General features: G+C 38.7%; 2 protein-coding genes across 12 annotated transcripts in view; both read right to left on the bottom strand.

Annotated features, from left to right (window-relative positions):
- The window catches only part of epb41l3b (erythrocyte membrane protein band 4.1-like 3b), a 60,163-nt gene extending 43,307 nt beyond the window's left edge, over positions 1-16,856 (bottom strand). For 3 of the 11 annotated variants that reach the window (XM_041992039.1, XM_041992036.1, XM_041992037.1), the window contains exon 1: positions 4,523-4,660. The gene's annotated coding sequence lies outside the window, so the exon portion shown is untranslated. Of the gene's footprint in view, positions 1-4,136; positions 4,194-4,522; positions 4,670-16,727 lie in introns of those variants that run through there. The other 8 variants (XM_041992030.1, XM_041992032.1, XM_041992040.1 and 5 more) reach the window with 6 other exon arrangements.
- A 1,743-nt stretch (positions 16,857-18,599) lies between these two features.
- Positions 18,600-26,239, bottom strand: LOC121643875 (transmembrane protein 200C). The gene is made up of 2 exons (XM_041991464.1): positions 26,128-26,239; positions 18,600-21,525 (listed from the first exon to the last, which is right to left on the bottom strand). Exon 2 carries the CDS (start codon positions 21,490-21,492, stop codon positions 19,936-19,938), a length of 1,557 nt encoding a protein of 518 aa, XP_041847398.1. The 5' UTR covers positions 21,493-21,525; positions 26,128-26,239; the 3' UTR covers positions 18,600-19,935.
- Positions 26,240-27,758: the final 1,519 nt, after the last annotated feature.

The raw sequence follows: 27,758 nt of genomic DNA, 5'->3' as shown, positions 1-27,758 counted from the left end.
CAATCTCTGCTTAGGAAAAAAAAATCTGTTTTACCACTATAAATCCACAGTGACCCACAGCTGCTGATGCCTGCACCAAACCAATCACCATCAGATATAATGCTTAGATATCATATCATATTGCAGTGGCTAATTATGCATATGCATGCACTCTAAGTGCAGCTGAGGCTTATCAGTATAAAGCTAAATTACATAATTGGTCACTGACTCTAAATGCTGTGCCCATGCATGTTAAAGCTCCATTTTAAGGTCCATTTGTGATTGTGATGCACACTGTTGGAAAGCTGCCTGTGTATGCTGAGTCCCACACAAATACAGAGGGACAGAGAGACTGCCATCTGTGCTGATTGCCATTAGCCAGAGTACATCACAGCTGGGCCCATCTCAGCCACCCCTGCCCCCACACCCAAAAACCTCCCCAAGGAGCTTAGGGAGGTTACACAGAAGGGGATAGCTGCCGTTTTTTGACACGTCACGACCCATCCCAAGCAGGCCTGCTGTCTATGATGAGACCCCTCTGCATGGCTGCAGGGCTGACAGCTGTCACACACGGCAAAGCTTCTGAAACTGGATACCATGTGGCTGGTCTGACCACTAAAATGTGACACCTCTGCAGAGGGGTTACAGATCCCCAAAGTCTTTTTAAACTGTCCAAATTCTTAAACAGCAAAACATTTGATCAATTTAGTCAGATATGTGACCATGTGTGGGCAAACCAAACAGTTTACAATGAATTTTTATACCTAAAGCATCGAGAAAGTTATTGACTTAGGCAATCAACGGCAGGTATTAACCTTTAAGACTGACAGAAAAGCCTTCCAGCATCATCATCATCTAAGGATTTTATAATTAAACAGTTTAAAATGAGAAAGGAAGACGAGGGTGGAACAAACATGTCACCTTACTGCAAATTTGTGGAGGTGACAACAATGCAGTGCAGCTCACCGTGCCTTCACCTGAACGACCATTTCAGGAACAAACATTTAATCAAACTCATTCAGTAGATTATGACAAGGGACAATAGTCTGACAGATTTGACAGAGTGGTTATAGGGCAGGCGTAACATTCATATTTCACAGCCTGACACAGTTTAGTCCTGCCCCCATTAGTTCAGTACATTAACACAATCCAGGTCTGTCTTCTACCACAGTAGGCTGAGCTCAAACATTCTCCTGCTACAGTGTACAATAAGTCAAGTATGAATACAGCTCTGTGTCTCAATGTGAAGCAAAAACAATCTAGAAAAAAACCTCCATACAAGGGTAAAAATGAAAGTGAGGCAACAAAACAACACAAAATTACATTAAATACAACATTTTCCACACATTTAAAAAAAAAAAAAGAAGCAATCAAAGGCATCAGTTGCTTAGATGTTGGACGAGTCTGACAACAGCTGAAACCACAGAGTATTTGCACATTTGATTTCTTGAATTGTGCAGCTACTCCAGAAGCTTCACATACAGACCACATGCTCATTTTTGTCTGAGGCCTCAAAGGCTGAACTGATACTCGACAGCACAATTTAGGCGAAGACAGCCTGGTCACATGAAGGTGACTCCAAACAAGAAGCACTTTTGCTGAGGAGGCTATAAATCCTGTCAGCTTGCCTTGCTGCGTTTACATTCTTAGGCCTACTGTCTATTGCAGCCAGGCAGTCAAGGATTCAACAGTCAGCCAAGCTAATAACACTGTGCGTCACGATGAACGTGCAGCTGCTTGAGGCCAGGGTTATAGTTTCCACAAAAACACACCACACCAATGTGATGGGATGAGCAGAACACTGCAGTCAGTAGCACTCAGTCGAGTTGCACTACCTCTACAAAGGTTTTTGATGTAAAAGATTAGAAGCAAATCTTTGTATCCTGATGAGGAGCTAATAACAACCTACACTGTGGCTGGGAGGGGCCAGAAGGCATTAAGCAGTTCATGAGATTAGCCAAAAGTAATCTGTAAATTAGCTGTGACCTCACTACTAATAATGTCTGCTGGCAGGAGTAATGAAGGGTTAAAATGAAACTACTGGGTAGTTTACACAATTGTTGTAAACTGTTGCACAAGATATGCAGTCCAAAATTTAATTTGTGATATCAATATTCATCAGCTTGTGCAATATATGTAAGTAAAAAAACGATAGCAAAGCTCAGGGGATGGCAGGTAAATTGACGGCGCTACTCATGAGGCTGAGAATAAGGAGCATAAACATATGTTTGAAGTGCAGATTCACCAATGATCTCCAGACTCTGCTTCCAACAGACTCCAATTTCTTTTAAAAAAGTGTCAATGTATATTGAAAATTATTTTTAAAAAGTTTTTACCCACATTAGTTAGATTGGCTCAATTTGATAAGTGTAAGAATAAGACATTAGGTGTCAAAGATACACATTTCTTTCAAATAGGGTCTTGAGAAATGTTTTCTATCCCCACCCACTAGTCAAAACCTTTGTTTTTATGTAAAGATAATTACAAAATATAATAAATTTTAATGTTAATTATCCTTCAGTCACCTTGATAAGGTTTCTCTAGTACTGAGAATCCCTAATTTGCTACTTAAAGTACTCGTGTATACTGAATTTAATTAACAACAGCATATGTCTCAAAACCGTAATACCCATGTGCATGTAATGCACTTGTGGAATTTATAGTAAAATGTAAGTACATAATATAATCATCCTTACTGACCCTTTACAAACATAAAACAGGATGATTTGGCCTTATGTAACCCCCTTGTCTGGGAAAGTATAAAGTCACAACATTATACTTCCTTTATTCAAAATGTCTTTAAATGGGGCAATAAGTAGAAATGAATCATTTCTAGATTGGTGGAATTACAAAATGACTAGGTGAAGAACTTGAGGACTTATTACAACTGGAGTATAGCATGACGTCACACACTGTCTGTGTTTACCAGCCGGTCCGGCCTCGCGTTCATGTACGTTCATGTGAATCGCTGCTTCCTCCCTTCTCTCGGAGCCCTCCGTCCTCCCTCCCTATTAAAGGCTTTAGCCAGCGAGCAATGGCAGCGCATATTTTTGAAGCAAAATGGCAGAGAGCTGGATGAAACATTGACCAGGAACCAGCATTGCTTAAAAAAAAAGATAGATAAAGGGACAGAACCCTGATAAACATTGGCCTTGTATTTTCAAAGAGGAAAGCACTGCGAGAGCTAAAACAGCAACAATTTGACTCGAAGCTAGCTCTTTTCCTGGACACTAAGCAACAACATAAATGTTAGAAGTTACTTCGACATTTCATAAAATGATATTTTTTTGCTCAGTATGTTTGCACTTTTGTTTGTGAACAAGGCGAGAGGGGGAAGAAGTAGAGGGAAATGTGGCTCATTACACTTTGTTTTGGTCTACAGGCAGCACACAACAACAAAACTTGCGGTGAAACGATTTATCTTTATTTATCTTTAAAGTAAATTCCAGTATTTTTTGTTTTATTCCTTCTTTGGTCTTTATCCAGACCAACCAGCAGGTCACAACATCCCCATCATCATTACCAAAGCTTTTCACAGCCTTCAGTTTCATTCTTTAAGAAATCCCTGTAATTCAAAAGAAATGAGCATTGTATATTTACTTTTAGCTATCTGATCACTCATCAGAGTGTTTTCTCATTTGCATCCTAATGCATGAGGCCTAAGTATATATTGCCTTACATCATCTACTGGTATCCTCACCGATAATTCCAGACAACTACATATAAAACAAACCTAAAGCTATCACCAGAGGTGAATGAACTATGAAACCTTGCAAATAAGGCCCACAATGTCTCTTCTCCTCGATGCTACTGCAACAGCAGCTTACTGTGCATCTTAATTAAATTGTCAAGTCAGACCCCAGCCTTTGCATGCTGTGACTACGGGGGATGTTAAGGATGCTAAAAGAGGATCCGGACCGTGTCATCCTGCCCCTAACCACGCCTACCGCACTGCAGATCAAAAACACCCAACTATAACCTGCCATAATGTGACTCTTTTCATTCTTTTTACTGTCTGTAAATGCAACCGTGAGTCAGCGCCGTCCTGCACACATGTATAAAGCTGTGGTTATGAACTCCGAGTAGCATCTTTAACGTTTTATCTTACCCATTTCCCACTTTCTGCCTTGAAACTAGAGCACGTTAGCTTGCCTCACCTTAAACGGTCTGGCTCCTTTGAGACATTCACCAAGCTCTGACTTTAAGAAACAGCACAACAGCCGCTGTAAGCGGTTAAAAACAACATTAACCTCTATAATAAGCTCCGAATGGCCATAATGCGAAACCACAGAGGGGTTAAAAGCTCATGACCCGTGTTTCATGACGCGGCTAGCCACGTCCACTCCACTTTTTACCGCCAGCGTAAATACAGTAAAGGAGTATTTTTATGTTAATCATGTGTCATCGGCCGCGGCTGCAATCACACGATCAAGAACATGGTATTAAGAGACCGAATACAGATGGTTGTACAAACCGGGAAGCTAGCATGTATTCCGAAAACAAGACGTTAGCGTTAAAGCAGACAAATGAGAAGGTTTATTACCAGACGAGCCGTCCTCGTTTTAAGAAGGCTGTGCATTCGTAGTGGGCTTCTGTTTCCTGACAGCGGTGCTACTCTGCTGCAGTTCCCCCTCTCCACCAGCCTATCACACTCCACCGTGCAGCTGAGAGTAGAATTGTGGGATATCAGGACAGCGGGGGTATTATTTTAGCAGCACACCACCCCCTCCCCGCAATTCACACACTCGAGCGCGCACATACATATGCAGGCACAGAACAGGGCAATTAATGGCACGAGGTCTGATGCTGGTGGTGGGGGGAAGACAGCTCGAGTCACGTCTGTTTAAAGGAAATGTGACTGAATGAAACTGAATTAGTGGTGGAATGTGACAGGTTTGTCAAGTCATTAGCTGCAGTACTGAAATATTGGTACTAAATATGGTGCCTAATATGGCTGCATAAATAGAGATACACACTATTTGACATGTATATATTTTTAAATAAAGTAACTGAATGATAAAAAGAAAGCACCGAGATTTTACTCTATCGTGTTAAAATAAATGAAGCTACAAACTTTTGTGAACCTCAAGTTCTTCTTAAAAGTTTCAATTTCAAAGAGAATAAAATGCATTTAGCATGTTCTGCATTTAGCTGTACTAATCCAGTTACCCTTGAAACCTTGCACTGTGGGATCATTTTTATTTCACCTGTTTTTAATTGGGGTGTCATGGATAACTCTGCTCCTGTAATAGAAAAAAAATGTTCAAAACATTCATTTTTAGTGTGAAGTGGAGCATGATGTGTTCAATATTTAGAATTTGTTAAATCAAATTACCCTTAAAACATGCTGTAATGAACAGCTACAGGTATACTGTGTTGTTTCTTTTAATAAGTTACATATTTCACATATTTTAAAGATGTAATCAAACAATCCTTGTCGGCCCAACGATAATCAAATTGCGCTTTTTAAAGAAGTGTGATCTGCTGCTTTCTGAATGTTTTGCTTGTTTGGAGCAAAATTTCACAAGAAACAAAAAACCTTTAACATATTTAAAATGCAAATATTGTGCCTTTTTACATTTCTGTATTTATGTAACAGCTACATTTGATGCTAGGAAATAATAATAAGGAAATAAAAATAATATCATTTTGCATGGACAGTCCAAGAGGTGGAGCTATTAGAAACACACTGCCTGGCTGAAAATCCTGATTGGATCGCTGCCCATGAATACCAGTTCATTTACTTTGTAGAACTATAGGAATGTTATTTTTACATCTTCTGGGAAATTTTACTTTGGTGTTTGTAAAAGGGTATTCGTGAATTAAGTGTTTCCAATGAGACTTAAATAAAGCCATTCCAACTGGACTGGAAGAGTTAGATCTCTATTAAATTTTCAGGTTGCAGCGATGAATAGCAGATGAAAAGTATATCCACCTTACTAAAAATAAGAATTGTGTAAGGGCATCAAGACATATACATGGCCCTTATATGGCCTCTGACATGGAAAAATCCTCCACTGTACCACTGCACAATTTCCCCATAAATGAATATTTCACACATAAAGTCTGTGATGAGCTTATAAACCATGCAGCACTGCAACAGATGAAAACATTTCACACCCAGAAAAAGTAATGAAAATGAGATCTTGCTACCAAACACAATGCTCTATTGTGGTTGAACTGTTTTTATTTAATCTGAACAATGTTTTGCAACACAGAAATGAGAAGAGTATCAGAGCTGTTGCTACAGACTTCCTGGCTGTTTGCGCACAGTCTGGGGCACTTCATCACTTTCTCCCAAAAGATGAAACAATAATCCATGATATATTGAAAGAAGCTGGTGGTGAGCACATGAGCCTGGCTGCACTTATACACATCTGCTTCTTCTTCTTATATATCTCTCTCGCTCTGTGTGTGTGTGTGTGTGTGTGCAGAAATACAAACATAAGAGCTGGTTTTTAATTTTTTAATTAGAGTCTGGGTTGCTCCCTCTGTGGATTTGTGGGTTTTGCCTCCTGCCTTACTGTGGGAGCTTGGTCACTCGTTTTACTTTTACCTCATCGCTTTCATTCTCAATACTCATTGCAAATATAAACATGCAGCTGTAAATATTGCAGCTTGGGGCATTTTCCTGCAGCAGTGACGTATGAATTCCTTAAATACTGACAGTGACAATAACTTTATGGATTGTAGAGGGTATGTGTAATAATTCACTCAGTGCAGCACTTATGCTCTGCAGATTATTGTTAACTAAAGAAGTCATAAAACAATATTTTATATCATAATGATACATGTTACGCTCATATATGTCAAAAGCTCCAATGATTGAGCTACAGTTCAGACAAGTCTAGCTTGCTTTAACAGTAGCTTTTAGTGCTTAAAACAGTACTGAGTTTGATGTTTGGAGCTCCAGCAGTTTAACAATAGATGTAACACAATATGCCAGTAAGCCTTGATTCAGGGAGGAGAAATAATAGCTGCGGGAGGTTGTCCAATCTCAGACAATATAATAACTGACTGAGCTTTCATCCTGAGCTCTAATGACGTTCCTACATTAACTATTTACAGTCTGAGGATTTGTATGTACACACTTTCATAGCTCAGTTCCTTGTAACCATTTAAATATAATTCTTCTATCTCTTATTGTTGAATTTCTTCTCTTTTCATTTCATGATTGAAAATGAAGTTATGGTAACAACAAACAATCCCAAAGAATACTGCCCTGTACATGACCACAATGAGGCTTTCTGCAAAGACATGGCAGTAACAAGTGACAATAATGTGTTTTTTTCTCAACAGACAACAATAGTTATCCAGATATAGAGCAGAAGGAGTCTGGTGCAGTACTGTCGTGACACAAATGATCATCTCAGACACCGCTCATCAGAGCCTGTCTGGCCTGTGGGTGGTGATTGTGTGACTGTAACCCAGTCAACAACACTAAGATCAAATAAAGGGCTATTTATTAGCTGGTCTTCACAGGAAGTTTCAAAAACTACATACTGGCTTCAGCAAAAATCAAGACAGGATCATTTTTAAAGAATGTTTCAAGACAGGCATGCATCTGATTTTTGTTCTTTAAAGCTAAATGTAAAGACATCTCTCAGGAAACATATACAAAAGTAAATACAAACCAGCTAATTAAATCCAGCAAATCTGGGGATAGGAGGTAACTCCCAAGATATTTTGGGCTGCTCCATGTTGAAGCTGACATCTAACATGGTCTCTTATAACTTGGCGAAAACAACATCGGTGGCTTTTCCATTTAATCCTCAAGAGACGAATTTTGGACACTAAAGAGGCAAAACTGTCCAGTGAAAAACTCTCAGCTTAAACAGTGGAATAAAATACAAATGTTTTAAGCCTGATTTTGTCAGATAATTCAGAACTTATGTTCATAGGTAATACTATTTTAGCTTGTCAGTAAAGAACATTAAAAAAAATGCATTTTAGTTGTGGATTGCCGAAAACAATCATGCAGAGACTTATTTTTGCTTCTTCATTATGATCTATAAGTAACTCCTACCCTTGCAGATTTGTCACACCTCCATCTATTGTCTCCATCACCCAACGCTCCATTAGAAGCAAACAAACACATTGACCATGACTATTAATGGTTAATTCTGCATGGATAAAAATGGCACCCTGAGCACATCATGGCTGCTCTCAGAAGCTGAGCAGGGTCACGCCTGATTACTACTTTGATGGGAGACCATCTGGGAATACCAGGTGCTGTTAACATGGGGGGTAGGCATGGTTCAGGGGATTGACTTGTTGGTTCCATTACTCCTTCACATGCTGAAGTATCCTTGGTTAAACTCCTCATTGCTCCTAAAAAGCTCACTGGTGTGTGACTGACTGTAGAGAAACATCACTGCATATAATGTATTTATAGAGAAAGCACATACTCACCAATCAGCCATAACTCTGACAGGTAAAGTAAGATTGTTTTGTCTTGTTACAATAACAATCAGCTGTTGGTAGAAAACTGCATCCTGCCATTTACATGGATGTTAATCAGCTGCCACTTTCCTAAACACTTTCGCAGTAAATGGTTATATGGTCACACACTTCAGGTGCATGACTACAAAGATTATTTAAGAGTAAAGCTCCTCTAGAAAGACTGTTTTGTTTAAGAACCTTGCTTTAGAATAAATAAACTGAATGTAGCTCCAGATGAGCAACAATAGCAGAAAACCACACAAGTTGCCACTCCTGTTGGCTAAGAAAAGAAATCTGAGGCTTCAATTTGCACAGGCTCGCCTAAAATGGAGAATAAAAGACTGGAAAAAACATTGCCTGGTCTGATGAGCCTCGATTTCCTCAGCAATAATCAAATAGTAAAGTCAGAACTGAACATGCATAACATGCAAGCCTGGGTCAATGCTGCATTGTATGAACAATTCGGGTTGGTAGTGGTGATGTAATGGTGTGGGGGGATATTTTCTGAATACTTCAAGCCCTGTAGTAACAATTGAGCATAATTTAAAAACCGCAGCCCACCTGAGTATTGTTGCTGACCATGTCCCTTTATGAACATAGTGTACCATCTTCTGATGGTTATTTCCAGCAGGACAATGCGCTATAATGGACTGCATTGCAAAGTTCAAACAGTCTAAACTGGTTTCTTGAACATGAGTGACAATGAGTTCACTGTACTCCAGTGGCCTCCACAGTCACCAAATTTCAATCCAACAGAGCAGCTTTGGGATGTGGTGAAACAAGAGATTGACATCATGGATGTGCAGCTGAAAAAAAAGGCTGTGTTACTGTGTGCTATCATGTCAATATGTAGCAAAACCTCTGAGGAATGTTTCCAACACCTTGTTGAATTTATGCCACCAGGAATCAAAACGTCCAGAAGGCAGAAAGGGATCTAACCTGATACTAGCTACCCAACAAAGTAGCTGGTGAATGTATAATTATTTCACCGGGCAACTGGTTCATCTTTTTGGATCAACATATTATTAAGAACAGACTGAGTACATTGGAGCTATTTATTATTCTTTTGCATAATTGTTGAAATATTTTCCTTTTACCTACTTAGACATAAAAATGTCAATTTTCAATCACTATTCTAACTTTCCTTTCCATTTAGACTGCCTTAATCTGCAAAGATTTAACCACTGACTGCACTCACACAAACATTTATTGACATGAATATCATAGATTTTGTTGCAAAGCCAAACACAAAATCCTCCTAGTGGCTTTCACTGTGGGCTGATGTTGGTCTTGGGCTTGAAAACGCTCAGTAACTTGGAAAAGGTCTTTTGTCTGATCCACAGTGTTAGTGGTAAATTCACCAAAACCATTCATCTAAAACAAATGGAGGCATAAAATGAGCAAAAACAATATTAAATCATTAACCACAGTTATTTGTAAAGCAGTTAATCAACAAGTTACAATTTATGATCAACACTGCTCTATTTCTAAAGATTTTCATCCTGTCAAAGTCAAGCAAAAACACACATCATCTTTGTTAGTTTCCATTTTACTGCTATTAATGTAAAATGTTGATGACTACAATCATCTATTTAATTACTATTGACAAATTGACTAATTATCTAAATAAGTTTTAATTAAACTGATAGAACTTCAGATTATTGATGTTTAAAGGAAATGTTTGCAAAGTGTCAGACAAACTTTCTACTCTTTATAGTGGCTTACAGTTATGTCTGAGTACACATCCATGGCTTGTTTGATCCTTCAGAGCTTGGTCAGCAGAATGATTAATATGTCCCAAGACAGACAACATGTGATCTCTGGACTCTACTCAGCTTATGTGGCTGCTTAAGTCTTCACTTTTTTTCTGCTGTGTACAGACAGTAAGTTCCTGTGCTGCTCATCTGCTCCCTGAAACCCTAACACTGAACTATTGAAATGTTCCTCATAATCTTAATAAGTATTAGCAACATTATAATACATTAGGTTGTGTGTTTACCCATGTAAATGTTTTTTACTTTATGAAAAACAACATGGAAAGTATGTATGTGGCACCTTTCCTGTACCAAATCTCAGTATGTCAGAGCATGTGCAAATGCTCTAAAATCTGTAATCTTATGAACCTCATTAGCCCAATCTAATTTCCAGTGCTCTGGTCAGAACAAGGCAGCTGGCACCTTAGTAATAGATGATAATAAAAAAATCACAACTGTATTTAAGGTCTTGTGTTTTGACTGACAGAACCACTACAACAAAAAACTAGAGTTGAGATGATCTCCACTGCATTTATACTAGCCAAGGTATGAGGGCAGATGTTGCAGCCTAAAAGAGCTCCATTATTAAACCTGTAAATGTATCACTGAAAGCTGAGACTTCATTATAATTGCAAAAAATGCTGCAGGAAATCACACTTTGAACTACATGAACTAAAGGTGATTTTTACTCCCACTCTGCTTTAAACTTCATCTTTAAACAGCAAAAGCTATTATCCCCCACTGTCCAGCTCTACTCAGCTGTAAACACCTTCCCTCCCAAAAGGCTACAGGTCAGCAGGCATCCACGGCAAATTAGAGCCTTATTTTGGCACTCAAACTGAGCCACAACTCGCGAATCAACCCCCTACATTGCGCTCAGTCATTTTGGATGCTCTTACCCTGTCATGTAAAGCCAAGTACACATAGAGTGACAAAGATTAATGTGAAAAGGAATTAAGATGGTGAGGGACACTCCCTTCTTGTTTTATGCATGAAGAAAGCACATCTTATCTGGAGGAATCATAAATGTGGTGTGGATTTCTAACCTTTGGAAAACGGCAGGCTAATGATTTTGGCCTTCAGGGAATTGCAGATGAGACATCTGAAGCGGAATGGAAGAGGAGGATATCAGTATCACTATTTCAACGAAGGGAGAACCTTAGCGGCAACGTGGAGTTAATAGTCTTAATTAAAATCACACTGTGGGCTAATTACACACACACACACACACACACGCACACACACACACACGCACACACACACACACACACACACACACACACACACACACACACACACACACACATACACAAGGAAATATTCACCTGCCATGTAAACACAAATGTCAAACATCAGTGTATGCTATTACTAACGCTACCACTTTATTTGTTAATACTTTGATATTTTGATAGACACATTTATTTATTTATGAAAGTCTGAGGAAAAAAATAATCTCATCCCCATGCTGACGTACTAAATAGTGAACAGGTTAAGGCCAACTGGCTGCTTCAAAGCTAAGCTAACTGCTTATAATAAGCATAGATACTTAGCTTTTGGTCAGTCAGGCTAGCTGCACCAACTACTTAGCTTAAACTAACTAACTAACTAACTAACTAACTAACTAACTAACTAACTAACTAACTAACTAACTAACTATAAAACACATTTAGAATACATATTATTTGCTTACTACAGTAACCAGTGATAAAAAAAAGAATATTTGTTTTATACTCTTTCCTTAAGTCTTGATCTTGGACTGCACATTTTAAGACTTGGAAATTAACATTCCTGGTAGGCAATTTCTGGTTGTTTTTACTCTCAGGCATGAAATAACTGGCTAGATTCAATAAACAAATCAGTAAAACTATCTGTATAATGTATGCCAGACTAACACATTGCATTTCATACACACCAGCAGCCAATTGTGTTACACTACAGCTAGCTGGCTAAAGCTATCTGGCTGTTTTAGCTAATACCAAATTTTTACTGACCGTCAGTCTTATTCTAATTTGATTGGTAAATTAGAGAAATAACTGTGTGTGATTATATGTTGGAGCTGAGTCTAGATTTAAGGCAAATACACACCGCTGCAGCCACCAACACCATGCACGTCAACATGCATCTGGCTACATGATAAAATCTGTTTTATTTACCGCAAGTTCTCTTTTTTCTATTCTTAATTAACTACTTGGAACATGTTAATCAATGTTATATTATGTCTTAAAAGCAGCAGAGCAGCCAACATAGTTGGTAGTTTATCATACCTAGTATTTGTTAATTAACTTAACTTGAACATAATCCTATATTTATATAGGATTACACAAGATTATATTTCAAAAAGACAATGAAGGTACCAATTAATGTCATGTTAGTGCTGTGGAAGTAGTAATGGAATTAAACTGAAATTAAACCATGAAACACAGATATTTAACATACCAAAAATAATTTTATTATTGAATTAAATGTTTACCATAAAAATGTTTTTACCACTTCAGACATTAGTTAAAACTCCTATGTTAACACCCATTATAAAAGTGTGATTCTTTGACTAAAGAGGATTGTATCACCAGGCAACATCCTTTTTTGATGACAGATTTTGGATACTTTTTCTAATGTTTTTCACATTCTTTTACTTTTAAAATGAAAAAGCTCTAATACACAATAACAGGGAAGAAAAAATGCTTAAGCACCATCGAAGAAAAGCAGCTGTGGACTGTTTCTCCATGGAGGGGGTGGAAGTATAATGAATACTAAAAAATAAGAATAACTTTTTCAAAAAGTGTCGACATTTTTACTAATGTTTGAAATATCAGCTGCAATTATAAGACTGCGTAACAGGAGAAGCTGTTCTGATGCACATTGCTTGGTACCAGTATGTTTCTGACTTTATTATGCAACTGGAACCAGGTAGTCCAGGTAGGTGGTTAAAATTGGTGTAGGTACTGAAGCTTCATGCTTGTTTTAAACTTTACTATGAAGAAAATTGATGGCAGCACATTAGGGTTTTTTGTTGGAAGCAAACGTTCCTGCTCAATATTCAATAATCTGAGGAGGAGTGCAAACACAATCCTCATCTCTTCACTATAAATACCCCTGGTGTGTCAAGGCACCAACCCAGGAAAGGCAGCTTTATAAGGCTGAGACAGCCCCGTACTACTTTCAAGTGGTCCAGTGCTTGAAGATAACAATCCTCCAAACAAGCTTATCGCTCCACTCAACAAGATTGAGTCATATATGTTATCTCATCCAGTCTCTAAAGTCAATAGCACCAGCATTCACATGTTCAGCACACTTCAACAGACAGTGAAATTCTGTACAGGCAAGAAGGCAAGAAATGAGTAGTAAATAGTTTCGTTTGCAGTCTGCAAAATTATAAATCAAATTAGAAAAGAAAACAAAGCCTTTCTCACATTTTAGATGGGAGAGAAAAAGCAAGGTTTCACATGTGTTTGCATAATTACTGAAGTAATGAGTCAATTATGAGCACAGCTATCTACATGCATTCACATTCTAGCTTATGGGTGTCATCTCTTGTTCAGATAGAAAGGCAAATTTGAACATCTTAAATCCAGCTATACACACACACACACACACACACACACACAAACATATATATATATGTATATATATATATATATATACATATATATATATACATATATAATCATGTTTGTCTGAATATTGTAGTAACTCACTTGGCACATTCCAAAGAAAGTGTGCAAACATAAATTTAAGCCAGCCTTTGAATTTCTTATCACAAAATTGTGATAATTTCAGAGATTAGCACACTATTCCTTTTAACCTTTAACCAGTTGTTTCAGAATCACGTGTGAGGCTCTTGCATAGGCTTCATTTAGTCACAAACAGCACTATGAGTCACAGCACCAAAGAGCAGCAGGGAAAGTAACATCCCATCCTGTACTACAATACAAGTGCTATTGATCATGAACTGAACTGACAGTACAGCATTGATGTAAATTCCTAAGAAAAACAGTCTGAGACAGACTTTATCAGAAGCAGCATCACATCAAAACGACTGTGACAAACCTTTTCTGCAGATCCTGTAAAAGCCACAAAAGTCTGACGAGAATGACTCATTCAGTGAGCCACAAAAACGAAATTATGTCTTGTGTTCCTTTGTATGAAGTGGAAATGTGTCGAATAGAAGGTAAAAAAAGAAATAAATAACGTCTAAAAAAAAAAAAAAAAGACACCCTTACCTTATTCTGGAAATTAATAAGCCTGGAAATTAACAGAACTTATTTCACTGAATGACTTTAAATCCAGACTGAGAGCACTTGAGACAGCCTCTTTAACTTGTAACTGTTTTCATGATTTGTAAGTATTTTAACTGTTAATTGTAATTAATATTTTAGTTGTAACTGATACTTTTTGCTGCCTCTTGGCCAGGACTCCCTTGCAAAAGAGGTTTTTAATCTCAGTGGGACTTCCTGGTTAAATAAAGGTTAAATAAAATAAAATATTCCAATATTGAGTTCAAAAGATGATTTCTCATTAACAAATCAGTCCTACCATCTTAGCTCTTTCATACCTGGTAACTCGTATAGATATATGTTGCTTTCTACTTCAAGGCAGGGTTTGGGAATTTCCAGCTGTTGTCCCATAATTACAGCTTTCCTGTGCTGCAGTGGACAAGCTTGGAAAAACCAGGCCAGCACCATGCATGGTCACCCACAATGTTCAAATACTCCTGTTCATGTTACAGCTGGTATTGCACAATTACAGCATATATGAAAATCATTACTGTCTGGTGTGTAAAAGGCAGCTTTCCATTTTTAATTTACAGAGTATAAAGATAGATATAACTTCAAGGAGATGCATATGTAAATTCAAGTTCAGAGATGCTAATGTAATAGTTTAGAAACAAAACTAGAGAAATCAGTTATTGTTGGTTTAAGATGTCACGATTTCAGAGGGCAAGTCTGCTAAGTTTGAGATTTTCCTTAAAATCTATTAGTGTTTGGCTTTGTGACACAATTACAACTATAATGGAAACAGTTTCAAGGAGAAACCAAACACTCTTCTCTCTGAAAATCCACTGCTTCCGATGCAAACTCTATAACTCTCCATGCAGACAGTTGTCAGTTATATTGGTTGGACCCATATTTTGTTTATGAAACCTGATTCAGGTCTGGACAAGGTCCAAAGCTGCCAGTTCACACTTGTACAAGACCAGAAATCTTCCAGACTAACAGGAAACATACAAGTCCTCTGACATGATACCGTTAGCACTTTTTTTTGGACTTTATCACTTGAACCTTGCAGGTTAAAGTCTGCTCAACGTTCAGAGCTTCTGATGTGAACATAATGTGTCAGCCTCAGCAAACTGCTGCCAACGGTGCACAGAAATGTGTTGGACTGTACACGCCACCACTTGTCAAAGAACATGACAAGTCTCACGGACTTTGGCCAGCCTTATCTTCCTGGTCCTGTATGTTCACCTTCATCATTCAACCTCATAAAGTAATTGACTGTGAAAAAAGGTCACGTTTCACCATAAAATACTATGTTCTGTAAATATTTAAAAAAAAACTTAAAATACAGCCATATAAAGAGTAAAAATATCACAAAATGAATGTGATGATTTCAACACACAGCTGTTTCTCATTCACATTTCTATTTAAATAAAGGAGAATTTCAAAGCAAATGCACGCTGTGACAACTTCCTATTTCCGAACAGTCTGTCTGTGCCCAGCTTAGGTTTTTTTTTATATCAAGTGTTTGGGTAAGAGTGTATCAATGTCTGCTGTGTGTCAAAGAACACAAGATGTGCTTTCTCAGCAGTTATGGGAAGACGAGAGTTAAGAAACCTCCAAAGGAGAAACAGCTGATAAAGGCTTATGGACATAACAGAGCACAATCAGCACATTTGAAAAGACTTCAAAGTTTCGTGGAGCAATCTGAACAGTTCAGGGATTTGTTTGGTGTTTTTTTTTTTTTTTTTTTTTTTAAAACATCAAAACCATATCTCTTTTAAACAGCAGCTAAACCAGATTTAACACCATATTGGGGAAGTTCAGCAGTCAGAATGAATGTGTTGCCCTGACATTACATTCGGTTCCCTTTCTCCCTTGTTTTTAATTTTATTTTAAATTATGCTTCTTATTTTCTTATGTTTCAATGGCTCTGTACAGCACTTTGAATCAACCTGTCATTGAATTTTGCTATACAAATAAACTTGCCTTTGTTTACATTTGTTTAAGGGAAAACTCAGTCACAAACTAGTACTAAACACAGCCTAAAATACTGTCTGACTTTATGTTTTCTTTAACTTGTACTCACCATTTCACATTCCGTGTCACCAGGAAAGAAGCAGGTCACATAGAGGTTGAATGCCCGGTGATTGCAACGGAAAGACAAATAAATAATTAAACAGAACATTACTGAGTGTGTAGCTGTTGTCTAATATCCTGACTGTTACACTTTGAAGATGTTAATATTCCAATGCTGTCAAAAGTGTTCAAAACAACTTAATTCATTACCCCTTTTTTGTATGTGTCAGCTGAAACAGCACATATATGAAAACTTTACCTGAGTTTTCAGAAGAGAGACACAAATTTTCCAAAAACACGAGCTGTCACCAAGCTGCCTTGACGGAAGGTTTGGGAATTCCGACGCGGGGCTCGTCCCGACGCAAAGGATCGGACACCTGTAAGCGCCTACTTTGGTAAACCTGCCCGGAGACGGAGCGAGAATAACCCCGCCTCTCCTGCCTGGAGGAAAAAAAAGAAAAAAAAAAAAAAACCCACAGCTCTCCTCCATACACCATGATGTTGACCCAGCGCCACCTGCTGATAGCCTGGATGTTTGATAATGATCTGCATGTCACATGACCACTAGGTGGCCACGTTAGACAAAGCTGCATCACATCCAGCTGAGGAAAGTAAGTCAGAAACAACTGGAGGATATTTTGACTCAGTATTAGCAACATTAACATAAAACTACTCCAACTGAAAAGATATTGTTTTAATGTTGTATGAAAAAGTATTAAAAAAAAAAATCACACGTATTTAACTTAAGTATTTTAAATTGTGTGTCAAATTGTGTTGATCTGTGAAACATATTTTGAGAAAATGTTTTTGGTGATTTTTGGAAAGTACTTTCAATGATGGCTAAAGTACAATGCAACTCCTAAAACACTGGGATGCCATGTAAAATTAAACATAAGAATTACTACTATTAATAAGAATGAGAATAAGAATAAAGATAAGAACAAAAATAAAGGTAAGAATAGGAATACAGCTGTTTATGCAAATCATGTAAACTTTTTATACTAAATTAACTTTTTAAATGTTGCAACTTTTTTTTATTTTTAATCATTGTTATTATATCTTTAAAGATTTTTGTGGCTGCAGTGGCCTTTATTGGGCAGAAGCCAGAAAGGAAAAGAGGTTAAAGAAAGGTGGTGGTAGGGGGACTCCAGGCTAGGTTTAAAGCTGGGCCAGCAGTGTCAAAGACCTGCAGCCTCCATATGTGGGGTGTCTGCTCTACCCACTGAGCTAAATGCCACATTTGCCATATTTTCATTTTTATCCTCCTGAGAGGGGTGTCCTGATATGAAGACATCACCATTTTGGTTATCCTTATTATTACACCAAATTTAGTTGTACACAAGTGTGGACACTTACAATGCCATTTGGTGGTTTCAGAAGAGACTTTTTTTTTATTCAAAATTGTATTATTATCTACATCATGGTAAATGGTAAATGGTAAAATCTACATCAAATATAATATGATATATAATAAAAAAATATATACATATATGAATAAAAACTCTATTCCAGGGCTACTCAATTCGGTCCTACGAGGGCCGCAATCCAGCAGGTTTTCCATGTATCCCTGCTTCAACACACCTGACTCAAATTAAATGGATCTAACAGCCAATCAAGTTCTGAACAATGACTAATTAATTTGAGTCAGGTGTGTTGAAGCAGGGATACATGGAAAACCTGCTGGATTGCGGCCCTCGTAGGACCGAATTGAATAGCCCTACTCTATTCTAATTGGGGTTCCTCTCAATCCCAAATAGCGAGACGAAATCTGAAATGCAAACCAAACTAAAACTTAGATCTTTGGAGATAATGGCATCAACATGTTGTAGAAGTGCTGGGACATAGATTTGTTGCATCACCTCTGCTAGTAACAACACTCTCGAAGTGTTTGGGAACTGACAAAACCAGCTGCTGTGCATTTTAGTTAAATGATCTTCTGCTCTTGCTTGATACACAGTAGGATTTCAGTTGCCCAGCAGTTCTCATTTGCCAGATAGTTTGTTCCATAATGCATCAGACATTGGTGGCAAGTCTGTTCTACGGCTGGCCACTTCAGCATCCATTTATATATATATATATATATATATATATATATATATATATTTTACCGCAGAGCTATGCTTTTGTGGTACCTGCAGGATGTGACTTGACATTTTGATTGCAGCATGTGCTGCTCCAAAAGCTCTCTATATGGTATTCAGTCTTAATAGTGCCTTCACAGATGTGCAAGTCAGTCAGTTATACGGAAATGTGTCTGTGTGTCTGGGGGGCTGAAGGGCCATTCAGCTACAGTTTTGGTCCCTGCACAAGTGATTGGGGTATGCATTGGCATCATTTAATGTTTTTCAGTTCATCAAATAAATTTATATATTTATATATATTTAATTTATACTATTTATACTGTATAAAGAAGTATGTTAGACAGAGCTTTTCAGTTCTCTCTTAGTAAATCACTTTGGCCAAGTCATTTACTAACAGATTTTTATCTCTTTATTTTGCTTCCCAGCTAAATCAGCATATACATCTCCACTCCTTTTTAATGCAGAAGACAAGAGGACTGTTGTAAATGCCACCATATATTTTAGTGCATTGGCTTCAGTTCAGTCCACTCACATAATGCAACGTCAATACCAGTGCAGTTCCCAGTAATGAGAACTGCCACTACAGCTCAGGACTACAAAATCTATACCATTCACACAATTGTCACTTCAGTCACAATCCAACTTGCATCAGTTTTCCACCTTTTTATTATTTTTCTTAATGTAATTTGAACTATTTGAAACGAACAACCCGTTCTCGATTCACTGCAGAGAGTGTACGATCAAACGAGGACACTTGTCTGACCCAACAGTGGTGTTACAGTCAGATTTATTCAACCATGTATGTTTCATCTTAACAAGTGTGCACATAGGGAAGACCTCTGTCCTTAAGGTCTTGATCCTAAACCAAATGTCTACCTGAGATTCTGTTCAGTTCACCTATTCACGTGGTACTCACAGGACAATGCAGAGAAACAGATCTAGGCTATTTAGTTTTCTGTGGCATATCTCAATGCTACAGTACAACATTTTAGACAGCAGTTCTCAGTGACAGGCAAATCTACAAGCTACAATGTTTGCCCTACTATTGTACAAAAGAAAAGTTAAAAGTCACCCGACCAGATTTTCTTTTGTTTCTTTTTCTGTTTTTTTTTTTTTTTTTTACAAATCTTTTACTAAAACTTCTTTTAAGTCTTCAGTATTGCTCTTGCTACTTTGAAAAAATAGAAAAATTACATCTGAATGTCAAGCAGTGGATGTGGTTTATTTCTACAGAGCGTTGCTCTTGAGTGTTCATGGCTATGTTTCAATAGTCCTTCACTCCTCACTCTTTCATGACCAGTTATCCATCACCAGTTTTAGAAGGTACGGAGAAAAGAACAAGACATCAAAGAGCTTAAAGAGGCTCATCAGCTCAAAAAGAAAAGTCTAAGATTCTCCAGAGGTTCTGGGTGTCACCAGACTGTCCTCTCCCTGAGCTCCTGCGTCGTCTGCTGCTGTGTCCACTGCTACTTCCTGTTCTGTGGCCACCAAACAAGTGTATGTATCAGGGGCTTCGAAAGACTCGCCCCCCAGATCAGTCAGTTTGATGTAGCCCTTGCTGTTGGAGCGCTCCAGACGGGGGCAGCTGAAACGCCTGGCTCTGTCACCTTGACGACCCCCAGACACAGACAGGCTGCAGCGGCGTGCAAGCCTCGGCTGATCCGTAAGGGAATTGAGTGACATATGTGAGCCCATTGCCGTGGCAACAGGTGCTGGAGGAAACAGCTGGGTCCAGTGTGGATGAGGCTGAGCCTGCGGCACCCCCTGTTGATTAACTGTCTCTGTGGTTATGTCCTCATGGCTCTGATGCGGAGGTGGGGAGTCCACAACCACTGCTTCCCCCTGCTTAACCACCTCATCATTGTGACTGCTGCTGGCCTGTCCCTCCTCACTCATGTTGCCAGCAGCAGCCTCAATAACAACCTCTTCCTCTGAGCGCTCTTCTGCCTCAGCTCTCTCTGACTCTTCCACCTCACAGTTGTTAAGTTTGATCACAGGAAGGGTAAAAGCATTCACAGAAGAAGTGACGATGGAGGTGGTTTCCCACTGCCGAGGCTGGGGGGCCTGCTCACTACTATTGCTGTAGTCTTTGTAGATGCTGTAGACAGTGTCTGTGAAAGTTTGGACATCTCTGGACCAGCTACGTGGCCTGCTGGCCAACGATGAGCGCCTGAATACTTCATCGGCATCTAGCTCCCCCTTCATATTGAGTCCTGTTGAGGGCCAGGAGCTGCGAGTAAGCATCCCGCTTGCTGGGAATGATGCTGACGGGCCCTCTGCACTCCTTGCTTGGGTGTAGTTCACCATGCCATTAAGAGGTGAGTACTCTTTCGACCGTATGCTGTGTAGATCTATCACTGTGGAGTATATATCTCTCAGGTTAATGATTTTGGTTTTCTTGTCTCGGTTTTCATGGAGGACAGCATTGGCACAGATGAACAGAAATATGCCGATTCCCATCACCAGTGGTCCGAAGACTTTCAGATTGTCTGAGTACAAGTAATTATCCAGGAAGTCACAGAGGAAGCCACAGTTGGGGGAGGGGTCAGCGATACTGCTGTTAGATTGGCTCTGGTTGAATACGTTAGTTTGGCTGGAGGGAGGCTTATCGTGGGTCAGGTTAGAGGAAGCAGGTGGACTTCTGGAGTAGCTCATCCTGCTGTTGTGGAATGCTCCAGTTCTCCGACGCTCCTGGTACTCCTGCTGGTTCTGGCTTGGCCAGTAGCCCAGCACAGCCATGGAAATCCCAACCATGAGAACTATGACCCCAACAGCAGCCACCATACCAGCCGGCGAGCAGAGATTAAGCTTCCCTTTCACCACCACCACATCATTCTTCTTCTTTTTCTTGGATTTCCGCTTCCGCTTGTTTTCTGCCCTATTTTTGGACCGGAGTGAATCCTGGCGCCGGTTCATGCGCAGGAGGCCACCTGTGGCTATCATGGTGGCGACTGGAAAGCAGGCTGGTCACTCAGTCTGTAAGATAAAACAAACAAGATTTTCACAGCAAGCAGTAAAGCTGATTCTGTCTAACAAATCAGTCGCAATAACGTGATGCCATTTAACTTTTCCTGAAACCATGGATACAGTACAGTATTTCACTGTCGTGCTGTCTATTTACTGATGTTGGTAAAGCAGCTATTGTAACAACACTTGAATCCAAGACAGATTTTCATATGTGGCCAATTAAGTGCATTGAATCGCATCGGTGATAAGGCATACTCCTGCATGTTTTTAAAATGTTTGCTGAGAAGCTCTGCTTTCTGCTTTTAATGAGACCTGATGGGACAATAGTTTATTCTACTGATCGGACCGAAATGTCCACATGTAATCCAAGTTTATCAAACATTTAAGACTGAATTTTGAACCATCTGTCTGGAAAGCTCCAGGTTTACTCTGAAATTTTAAGTTGAGTACTTAAAAAAATCTGATGGTAACAGGTTACATAAACCCTAAAACACAATTTCATCAAAAATGGAAAAGGCATCAAAGGTGGAGTTTTTATTTAAAGGTGTGAATCTCCAGATGCTTCTGTTCTTTCTTTACCCCCAGTCATTTCTGTAAGGACACGTGACTTGAATCAGTGTTTTCCAGAAATCTCCACTGGCCTGCATAACTCCTCCTAAAATGGAAATACAATACTTGTGTCCATGAAAGACAAAAGAGACTCAATGTTCTTTGGAGAGTTATTATGCTTCTTGTATTTGTAGTTAGTTAACTTTGGAAGCAGCAAGGCTACGTGTTTACACTACAGACTTGTGCTGATGGCCGACAGGCATCCATATGAGAGCCAAGCGTTACGATGACCCCTTCACTGTCAACATCTATTACTTTAGACATCACATTCCAGTTTGGTTGACATCGGCAACCTTCAGCAGAGCCTTGAGAGCTACCTCACAACATTTACTCATTCTTGAAGGAAGAAGAAACATGCTGTGAATTTTACACCTAATGAGACACACATACTGTGAAGGCTCTGAGTTTGGGGCATCAGCACTGTGAGCTCCTCATTTGTTCCCCTTCTTTTAAACAATTAATAATTAATGACCAGAAACATGCAAGGAATCATCCGGGAACTGAAGCAAGGTGAAAATATTGTACAGTTATTCCTGAAAGAGGATTTTAAAGATAATGATAAAAATAGAGAACAAACAGAAATCCTAACAAACAAAAAACATAACTAATGGTAAGTTTACCATCTTACTTATTACTTTCCTCATGAGAGCATCATAAAGTACCTCCAGCTGGTGAACAACATAAAACTAAGTTAGCAACAATTTAATCATTATTGACTTTAAGCATTACAGCAATTATTGTTTTTATGCATAATATAGTTCTATTTAAGACTGAGTAGCACAATGATCCATCACTGTTTTCCAAAAAAAAACAACTTTTTATTACAATGCTTTTTTAAATTTTAGATTCTCATGGAGGATACTATTCTAATGTGTGATTTGGTTCTTCATTTTCCTCTTTTCTAGTCTTCATCACTGTGATATTTCCCAAATAATACACACACTTAAGATAAAACAGAAGTAATGATCATTACTGTCTAGATTACAACTAACTGCAGTTATTTTCAATGAAGATGATCCAGAATTTAGTGGAATTAAAGGAAGACTTGTTGCTATGTGACATGAAGTAAATGCTGAAAATTCAGTAACTTCACAGGATGATTCACCATTTATTTGTCCCTTCAAGGTGACAAAACAACAGTATTTAAACATTTATCTAATAACTTTAAATGTTGCTTCAAAGACCCCTCAGTATTTATTTATTACTGTTTGTAGTGCACAATAACAGTGACGTTTCAGAAAATATATCTGGCCAGTTGTGTATTATTTAAGAAAGCATTGATTAAACAGTTATGGAGTAACTCTTAAATTAAATTTTTAACTACTTTGGATTTTGTGCACCCTATTGTAAAGAGATACCTACTTTCCTCTCACTTCTCTTTTGTCATAACCATCTAATATTTGTGGAGCGGCAGCTGTGGTTTCTCTTCTACTGCTATCAAATGACGTTTATACAGAGTGACCATAATTAAACAAAATGGGACCTGGCAACAAGTCAAAATTAAATATGAGGGCATTTTGCAGACTGGTAAGTGTGATAAATTGTTCATTACAATGTACATAGGAGGCATATAAATTACTCAGAAGGTGCACACTCATATTGTTTATTGTCTATTAATTTAGGCAGCCCCCCCCCCCCAAAAAAAAGCTGCTGACTCAGTCCCAGCAATAAAAAAAGCAATGAAGAGGACGATACGTAAAATATAATTTTTTTTACATCAGCCTTTTCACTGACATAATTATACACAGCTCTGCTTGTTCATCTACCATTTTTTACATATAAAATAAATAAATATGTTTATAAAAATGTTTGTGTCTATATATTTTTTATACTGATTATACTGCTAAAAATGTTCAAATGATAATGCATGGGTATACAGTATGTACCTGTGGGAATTTGTGGGGAAAAGAAAGAAAACATAAATATATGTTGAATTTTGGGTGCAGAATGGGTAAGGAGGGGTTTATATTTTTGCCCAAAGGCCTGCTAGTGGCTTTATCCGGCTCTGTAACAGAGATGATCCAACAGGTAGTATTTATGCTGCTTTTTCACACTAACCTACTGTAGGTGCAGTTTCAGCCTTCAGGTAGTAAGAAAAGTGACCAAAACAGCAACAAATATCCAAGCTGACAGCAAAGAACAAGGAGAACCATTTACTTATCGTACGCTGGTGGAATAACAGCCTTTGACAATGTAATGTGTCCAGACAGGAAGCCAGCAGGCATGTTCTCTCCACCTCACTCTGGCTTTCTTTCTCTTACAGACTCGCGTCTTCGACTGTTCTCCCCTACCAACCCTCTCTGTCCTGCTTTCCACCCAAATCCATCAACCAGTGCAGATTCGCTTCAAGATGACAGCGTCCTTCACATGCAGCACATCACAAAGACAAACAGGAGCTATCAGCCATTATGTTTACACACCAACGCAGGCTCTGTCATGTAGCATGTTTACATTTGTTTAGTTTTTTTTATGATGTTCCATTCAAACCAGTCACTGCTGTGGAAGCTTTGGTCCACAAAGCAGCCAACACGTAACAGGATTCCAGACATCTGCTGATGAGTTTTAACCACACGTAGTGGAGATAATCAGAGGATTAATCAGACATATTCTAGCATTCCCTTCTCAGTCATGCTGGTTGCTCCATATTTAATTTGGACTAATCACAACTAATTGTGTTTGACTTTTGGTTTGGGTTCCTGAATGACTTATTCCACAAATTCCTCTCAAAGGAGCATCTGTTAAAACGTTTTGGAGTCACTCTCCAAAATAATGATGATTAGGGCCTTGAAATGTCTTTGTGATTGAAGCTATTTCAGACAGTTCCCACAGAAAGTGGAACACTGAGTTCTGCACCTGAGCTTCAACAAACAACACATCGGTACTCTGCTGTTTATAGCGGCTTTCTCTGTAGATTACCTTCAATAAGCACTCTAGTGCCTCCTGGGCGACGGTAAGCCAACCTGCACTAAAAGTGAAAGGCGTGGGCGCACCTTTTTGATACGTTTGAAGAGGAAGGGCAGTGGTAACGTGAACCAGAGGTGGGTGTGGACAAGCCGGTTTGTGTCTCTGTCTGCGGTGCTGAACAGGAAGCTGCCCGCTCATTAGTGTGTGTGTGTGTGTGTGTGTGTGTGTGCCACAACCACAACCTGCTCGTCTGAGCAGGACGGAGAGGATGGTTGAAGCCCCCTTAGTGCGTCCAAGCTGAGGGGGTGCATATTTTATTTTGCGCAATGTTGCATGAGTAATCGTCTGTTGATATTACGGCGCATCTGTTTCCCTTCTGCTGGAAAATCCCGCGAAGCAAATATGAGCTGCTGTTAAGCTGGAGGTGTTCCCTGAAAATATCCAGAACCACGGCGACAGCACAAAGCCAAACACACTGTTTTTATTTTTTTATTATTTATTTTTTTTCCGGGGGAGCTCACAAGGTGAAGTCAGATGACAGATTCTATTCCTCTGTCACGACCTGACGAAGCCCATGCTTTCATAACTACTACAACTCAGAGCTGTGTGGGGATATTTAAGGCTTCCCACTGTATAAACCGCTAACATCTCGCTTGCTTTGCATTCACAACTTGCCCTGTAGGAAATCGGTATCAAATGGCAGCATCGCGGCCATAAAAAGTTGAGGATGAAAAGATGCGCGTCTAGAACAACGCTATTTGTGCACTTCTTCTCTATATATCTCACATTTGCAGGATAAGGCATCACATATGTGTGAAAAAAACGAAATGCTTGTAATAAAATGCAACAATAATAATCATTTTAGCGGACTCTGGTGCGCAGTGATCCATGTCCAACGCCCCAATAGGCATCCAAGTCTTATCCGTCGACTCGATCCTAAATATTGTAAAAACTAAACCAGTCTAATACGATATCAAAAGACCATGTTCTGCCTCGACAAAGCACAACCAGATTCGACTCTAAAACAAACACACGGGTATTTCAGCTGAGTCTAAATGTGCAGAGGAAAATTAAATAATGAAAGAGCGCCTCTCTTACCAGAAATTGTGGCTTGGCTATCAAACATCTTCAAAGGCGCGCTCCTCGTTTAGCTGTGCAGGTCGTTGTGCGCCACTCTGATGCCAAAAGCTGGAAGAGTGGTTTCCAGATGAACGCGGATTCACAAAAGAGCCACCAGGGGCGGGCCAACCACATTTCTATAGCTGGTGATTATTGGGCAACGTGAATAAACGGGGACGTTACGTTGTAGGCTCCAATTATTATTATTATTATTATTATTATTATTATTATTATTATTATTATTATTATTATTATTATTATTATTATTATTATTATTGTTATTGTTATTGTTATTGTTGTTGTTTATTTATTTATTTATCCAAGATTTCTATCGAGGAACAACAGGTCATGTTTTTTTTTGTTTTTTTTTAAAGATCTTGGGAATTTATATGATTAACTGCAAAACCAGATTTTTAGTTTCATGTGCATACTTGGAATAAATAAAAAGAAAATGCATGAATAAATAACCAGGGGCTGCACTCCAAACTGCAGCTAGTGTTGAGGTCAGAAAGGGGTACATTTAAATAAACCAGATTCTTCATCTCTTACATAATGTTTCTACCGCTCCCTTACCTTCTCTCATGGGTTACAGTCATGTAATTGCTTGCATTTGATGTTGCTGTGTTAAATCAAATTAAATAAGACAGACGCCAGATGTGTTTCAATGACTGAAAACTAAACTGAAGGAGCAACTAACACACCGGGCAGAGGAAGCATGCATAACAAAGCTCAGTGATGCTCCAGAGAGTTAACTGTGAATTTATGACGCAGAAATATGCTTTGTTTATTGCATAAATTAGTGAAATGTACAGAAGAAACTTCAGCATGCATGCTGCAGAGTCAGAGTATATACACTGACAGGGGAAATAATCCAGAGGGCTATAAAGAGCTGTCTTTAATCCCCAGTGTTAACCAACACAGTGGTCTGGATGTCTGGAGCAGCTTTTAGTAAGCTTGTGCAGTTTAGGAAGATACAGTCACACACAAAAGATGTGTCTGAGCATCCGACAGAGACTTACAACCACTTAAAACTGCCACCAAATGGATGCTACAAGATAGTCAAGAGAAAAAAAGGGGAGCAGATGTTATTACAACATGAAATCTGTCAGAATAAAATTAAATAAATGATTTTTCCTGCTTCAACTCAAATTTTTACAAATCAAGAGATAAATAAATCATCTTAACACATCTTGATTAAAATAACAACAACAACAAAAAACACCTATGTATCAGATGAAGAACAAGAGATGATATACTACACCATGTCATTATTTATTTATAACTAAGACACAATGCAGAACCAGTGTGTGATAAACTTAGTGCTGTTTTTATTGGCGTTAAGAGGGAAAGAAGGTGATGATCAAAGGCAGTTCAATAACTGATCATCTGAAAGTGTGAACACTTGTATTATCTCTAATATTTGGACAGTTTGCTGGTCTGGAACAACATCCTTTGTACAGATGAGACCAGAGTGGACATATTTAGCTGCAATGCACTGGGAAATGTGGAGTGAAAAAAAATACAGCATAAAACATGTAAAGCATATCTGCACAAATGCCTCATACCAGCATGGTGGTGGAAGGGAAATGATTTGGGCCTGCTTTACAGCC

Source organism: Melanotaenia boesemani, chromosome 8 (genome assembly GCF_017639745.1).
Source record: "Melanotaenia boesemani isolate fMelBoe1 chromosome 8, fMelBoe1.pri, whole genome shotgun sequence".
Lineage (NCBI taxonomy): Eukaryota > Metazoa > Chordata > Actinopteri > Atheriniformes > Melanotaeniidae > Melanotaenia > Melanotaenia boesemani.
This window is presented reverse-complemented; position numbering and strand designations above follow the sequence as displayed.

Bases quoted from the DNA above. Each gene is read 5' to 3' on its own strand.
- LOC121643875 (XM_041991464.1), bottom strand. From the start codon at position 21,492: ATGATAGCCACAGGTGGCCTCCTGCGCATGAACCGGCGCCAGGATTCA.